A 5,045-nucleotide genomic window follows, 5' to 3' on the forward strand; every position below is an offset into this window, starting at 1 on the left:
AATGAAACAATAAAAAGATTTTCTTTATAGCTCAAGAAGTCAATCATTGATTAAAAAACACTAACACTAAACTACGCGAACAGCTAAATAGGTTAAGGCATGAGATGAATTAAAAAGAAGAATATAGCATTACATTTCCAACCGAGGTAACTGTATAGAAATTGTAAATGAATGATGTTGCGGTTTTGGTATAATAAGAGGGCTGTGACAAAAGAGAAAGAACATGAGTCGAAAATAACAAACTTCAAGTCTCCTAAAACTAACTCAAACCAAGTAAAGATAAAGTCACATCCATTTCAAGCGCAAGCTAAAATTTTCACCTCAAATCCAATATAAATTACTATAAACAAACAAGAAAACTTTAGGAGCAACATTAAAACAAACAACTTTAGGAACGTCAATTAACTTACTATAATTTAAAGAAGATGCACATAATTTCGTGACATAACGGTAAAATAATTGGCTCAAACACGTAAAGTATCAAGCATCACATAGTATACTACAAAGTATAAATAATTAAGTTTGTCCATAAAAAGAAGCTATACTGAGAATAAAAGAGAATAAAAGAACTGGGGAATGTCTAAATTGAAATGAATGTCCGAATTGAAATTCGATCTAATTTAGCCAAGAAATCACAACCGAAATCACAACCTGTTAAAATAACAGAACTCAACTCAACTAATCATCAAGTCTGTCAAGGACATCTCTTTGTCATGTGTGTGGGAAAAAAACATCATTATTCAAGTTATGTGAGCCTGTGTGTGGTTGAATGCAGTTCATTACGTGTGGATTCTAGGCTTTTGCCAAAGGTCTATCAAAATAAGCTGTGTAAGATTGATGATAGAAATGTATAATACATCCAGTTATAATAAGTTGTATGCCATGGAATCGCTCTCAAGTAATTCCTCGATCCCTTCTTTCAGTAGTCTAACTTGGAAGTTTGTGGGTAGCAGATCAGGCATTAAAAATTCTAATCTCTTTATCCAGAGAAGATCTGGAATTTTATTTTCTGGGACAAAACTCTCTTGCTCTTTACGAATATCCAATCAAAACAGTGATACAACCAAAAATCTCTATCAGAAAGAAGGCCTTAAATTACTGGGTTTTCTCCAAGAAATCCGAAACTTATCTGCTCCTAATGCTGCAGCAGATAATGGCCATTACCATGCGACTAATGGAAGTGCGGGGCTACGAACTATCCCACGGAAATCTGACGAGGTATCAAAGATCTGGATTCCAGGCTTGCCCAATGAATCTGATGGTAGTTATGGTTCTCCAAGTAATTGCGGTTTTTGGGAATGGAAACCAAATTTATCAGTTCATTATGAAAAATCCGGGGTCGAAAGTGTTGTTGCACCAATTGTTCTATTTATTCCCGGTTTTGGGGTTGGGACTTTTGATTATGAGACGCAATTGAAAGATCTCGGCCGTGAGTATAAGGTTTGGACCTTGGATTTCTTAGGACAAGGAATGTCGTTGCCTTCAGAAGATCCTACTCCATTGAATATGCAGAGAAGCAGTTCCGTAGAAAGAGAGATGGTGTGGGGGTTTGGAGATGAATCTCAGCCGTGGGCGAATGAGTTGGCTTATTCCATTGATTTGTGGCAAGAGCAAGTTCAGGATTTTGTTGAGCAGGTACTCTTTGCTAATTGCAGGGATTATATAAATATAGAGCTCACACGTACATCGCAAGCCAATATTTCTCTAACAGGATATGGCTGAATAACAGAATACTAATGAATACATTCTATGTTCGATATGCACTAAGGACAGCTTAATACGGTAGTATGCATCATGAGGAGCTCAGCATAGATGCCAGTGATATTTCCTGTAATATATTGTACTTTAACACTACAAAAATAACTAGGGTTTAACAGCAACGTTAATGTTAAAAGTAGGTTAAAGCATGTCAAACGTTAATTTATAGAGGTTTTTGTATGGATGAAGAGTCCTGGTCAGGACATTATCTTAAATTTTCACGATAGAATGAGTCTTTTGGCACCTGGCGGTTTAGTGAAAACTTTTAGCAAGGACAGGGGGATACTAAATTGCATTTCTTACCATTTTCTTCAAAGAGGTCTCCTTTACTTCTATCTTTCTGATTTCAGTTTCAGAGTTTCTTAACATCTAAACTTGTAATTCATGGAAGAGACAAGAAGAAGCCCTTCCAAAATATCTCTGTAATAACCGACCCCTTAAATCACTCCTTAATGAGGGTTTAATACCCTTAATACGTGCAAAGTGGTTTTAGTATGCCAAGGAGTCACTGTTGTGTAAATGTTCTACTAAGACCATCATCAGGAAAAGGTATGAGCTTCGAGTCTTTCTTGTAGATTTTGCTATCTTGAGCTTATATTACGAAGCTTGTAATCGTCGTCAATGCCGCAAGGTATAAGCTTCAGAGTCGTTCTGCATAAAACTTTGCCAAGTGACCCGCTTTCAATGTTTCAAACTGGTAAAATTTGTTGAGGGGTTTGAAACATGTACTTACAATTTGTGGGTTAAAAGTCGAGCAATGTTATTAATGTTTACCTTTTAGATAAAGCAACAGTTTCTGATTTGCTTGGAATTTTAAGTGAGGCTTTTTGATTTAATACGATCTCTAATGATATTTTAAAACTCACGTTCTATTCCAGTAGGATAAGATCTCCAGACTAAATGAAGGTTTCTTAATTTATTACGATCTCTAATGAGATTTTAAAACTCACGTTCTATTAAAGGGCCGTTTGGTTGCACACTTTTTGAGAAAATTTTTCTCAAAATATCTGACAATGGCAAATTTGTAATTAAAAGTTTTCCAGAGATTTCTGTAAATTGTGTTTGGTTCAACAAAAAATTTACAGAAATATTTTCTATAAAATATCAAAACCTACCAAATTTTACAAAAAACAATTTCCTCTCAAAATGAGAGGAAATCTCTAGAAATCTGACACATACCATATTTAATTAAAAACCTACCAAATCTTGTTATTTTCTATAAAGGTATGAGCTATTTTCTTGTTTTGAACCAAATAAGCAAAGTACAAAAAGCAAGAAAATTTGTATTTTTTGATTTTTCAAAACTTTTTCTATAATTTTTTTTTAGGAAATACAAGGAAATCATATTTTAGGTGGAAAATATTTCCTATAATTTCTAGAAATTGAACCAAACACCCCCTAAGGATAAGATCTCCAAACTAAATGAGGAAAGGCGTTCGGTTTATGTTAGGATGAGTAGTTTAGGAAAATGATACATTGTCAATAACCCTACCTCTACAAGGTTATGAAATCGTACGCTTCCAAGGAAAATGATACATTGTCAATAAAAAAAAAACTTGGTTCTGATGTGGTACAAGTGAAATCTCGAATAAAAAGTGAAAAAATCAATATGGGTTGGCAGGATCTCCCGAGTGATGTAGCAGGGACGATACTCGACCGCCTTCCGATCTCCGACCAAGTCCGTTTCGGGGCCGTGTGTCGAGCATGGCTATCGATACAGAGAGACCAATATCACGGTCACGTTCCTCCTCTTCCTCGGCTGCTCCGTCTCCCTCTCCTCATCCCCCCTCAACAAGAACAACAAGAAGCTACGATGGCATGTTACAGCCCTTTCGAGCAAAGATTCTACAGGTTCCATCTCTCTTTTCCGATTGCTGGCCTTCGCTGTTTATGTTCCTCCCACGGTTGGCTTCTCCTCCTTGACTCGCACCGTGACTACGCGGCCCTCACCTTGGCGAATCCTGTCTCTGGCATCCAAATAAAACTCACCGATCTCTATACTTCCCGCTACTTGTTCTCCGGATGCGTGTCCTCCCCTCCTGACGATCCTTCTTGTTGTGTGATTGTCGCCGGCACCAGTTCGGCCTTCTTGTGGCGAGCAACCCACCCTGGGCGGTGGACCTATTTAAAGGAATTGCCAGATTGGTGGTGGATAACCTCGATCGTCTTCTGCAAAGGACGCTTCTACTGCAGACATTCAGGCGGAAGGGTATTAGCTGTTGATCCATGCCTGCCTCCTCCTACTAATACCAGCGTTTATGGTATGAGAAGGTACCCGAGGAGTGATGATGAGGTTGCGTGGGAAATCTTGGCCGAGTCTGACGGGGACTTAATATTGGTTGACGCTGTAGCGTCGACGGGCACAACAATAATAAGAGTGTTCACACCCGATTTTCGTTCCAAGATTTGGTCGAGAGTCGGAAGTCTCGGTGGCCGAGTGCTGTTTCTAAGTAAAAACTGCTCGGTTTCGATGGAAGTAGCAGATGGTGGAAGTCTCGGTGGCCGAGTGCTGTTTCTAAGTAAAAACTGCTCGGTTTCGATGGAAGTAGCAGATGGTCAGGAGGAGGATTGCGTATATTTTCCTGGGTCTCTGTTTGGTCGGTTTTGGAAACGGAATTGGAGTCCGTGGATGAAATTTGAGTTGAAGACGGGTAAGATGGTTCATGGCGGAGTTCCAGAGAGCATGATCCCTGAATATATCGGATCAAATTTCTTGAAAAATAGACTACTTTGGCTCTCTCCAACAGTATCATCTGTCGCAGTGTTGCGGAACGTTAAAGATGACGCCGCATCCATCGCAATGACGTGGGACGCTAAAGGGGGCACATCCATTGCAATGATGCGGGACGTTAAAGATGACGCATCCATCGCAATGACGCGGGACGTTAAAGACGACGCCGTTAGGTCTGAGGGTTATCTGACAAAACTGTATTGGCGTTGTGTGCCATTTTTAATAGTTTTTGTTGTTATTCCGAAATTGGCAAAAAATGCCAAAAGTTAAGGGGCTGATGTGAAATTTACTCTTGTTCTAGGCAAAGTTTTCAATCTCTAGAGAGTATGAACCTACGAAGAACATGCGACTCCATCCTTCTCCTTTGATATTAATTTTGTTTGTGGTGTTTCTCGTGTAAATCACTGAACAAGTTGTTAGAAGGCACGGAGACATGACCGTCCCGATAACCCTCCGATGCTTAAGTCAATGATTATGGGATAAAAAGTGGAAATCTTCTCAAATTGAGAATGAAATTAGACTTAGGTTTAGCTTGTCATTTATTTTATATTGGCTC

At 38.8% G+C, this 5,045-nt stretch overlaps 2 protein-coding genes across 2 annotated transcripts; both read left to right on the forward strand.

Moving 5' to 3' along the window:
- The first annotated feature begins 882 nt into the window (after positions 1–882).
- Positions 883–1,722, forward strand: LOC109827046 (pheophytinase, chloroplastic-like). The gene has a single exon (XM_020394013.1). It carries the CDS (start codon positions 883–885, stop codon positions 1,720–1,722), a length of 840 nt encoding a protein of 279 aa, XP_020249602.1.
- A 1,454-nt stretch (positions 1,723–3,176) lies between these two features.
- Positions 3,177–4,759, forward strand: LOC109827040 (F-box/kelch-repeat protein At1g57790-like). The gene has a single exon (XM_020394007.1). The coding sequence runs from the start codon at positions 3,263–3,265 to the stop codon at positions 4,757–4,759; it is 1,497 nt and encodes a 498-aa protein (XP_020249596.1). The 5' UTR covers positions 3,177–3,262.
- Positions 4,760–5,045: the final 286 nt, after the last annotated feature.

This window comes from Asparagus officinalis, unplaced genomic scaffold (genome assembly GCF_001876935.1).
Source record: "Asparagus officinalis unplaced genomic scaffold, Aspof.V1 AsparagusV1_Un8, whole genome shotgun sequence".
Classification (NCBI taxonomy): Eukaryota; Viridiplantae; Streptophyta; class Magnoliopsida; order Asparagales; family Asparagaceae; genus Asparagus; species Asparagus officinalis.

Bases quoted from the DNA above. Each gene is read 5' to 3' on its own strand.
- LOC109827046 (XM_020394013.1), top strand. From the start codon at position 883: ATGGAATCGCTCTCAAGTAATTCCTCGATCCCTTCTTTCAGTAGTCTA.
- LOC109827040 (XM_020394007.1), top strand. From the start codon at position 3,263: ATGAAATCGTACGCTTCCAAGGAAAATGATACATTGTCAATAAAAAAA.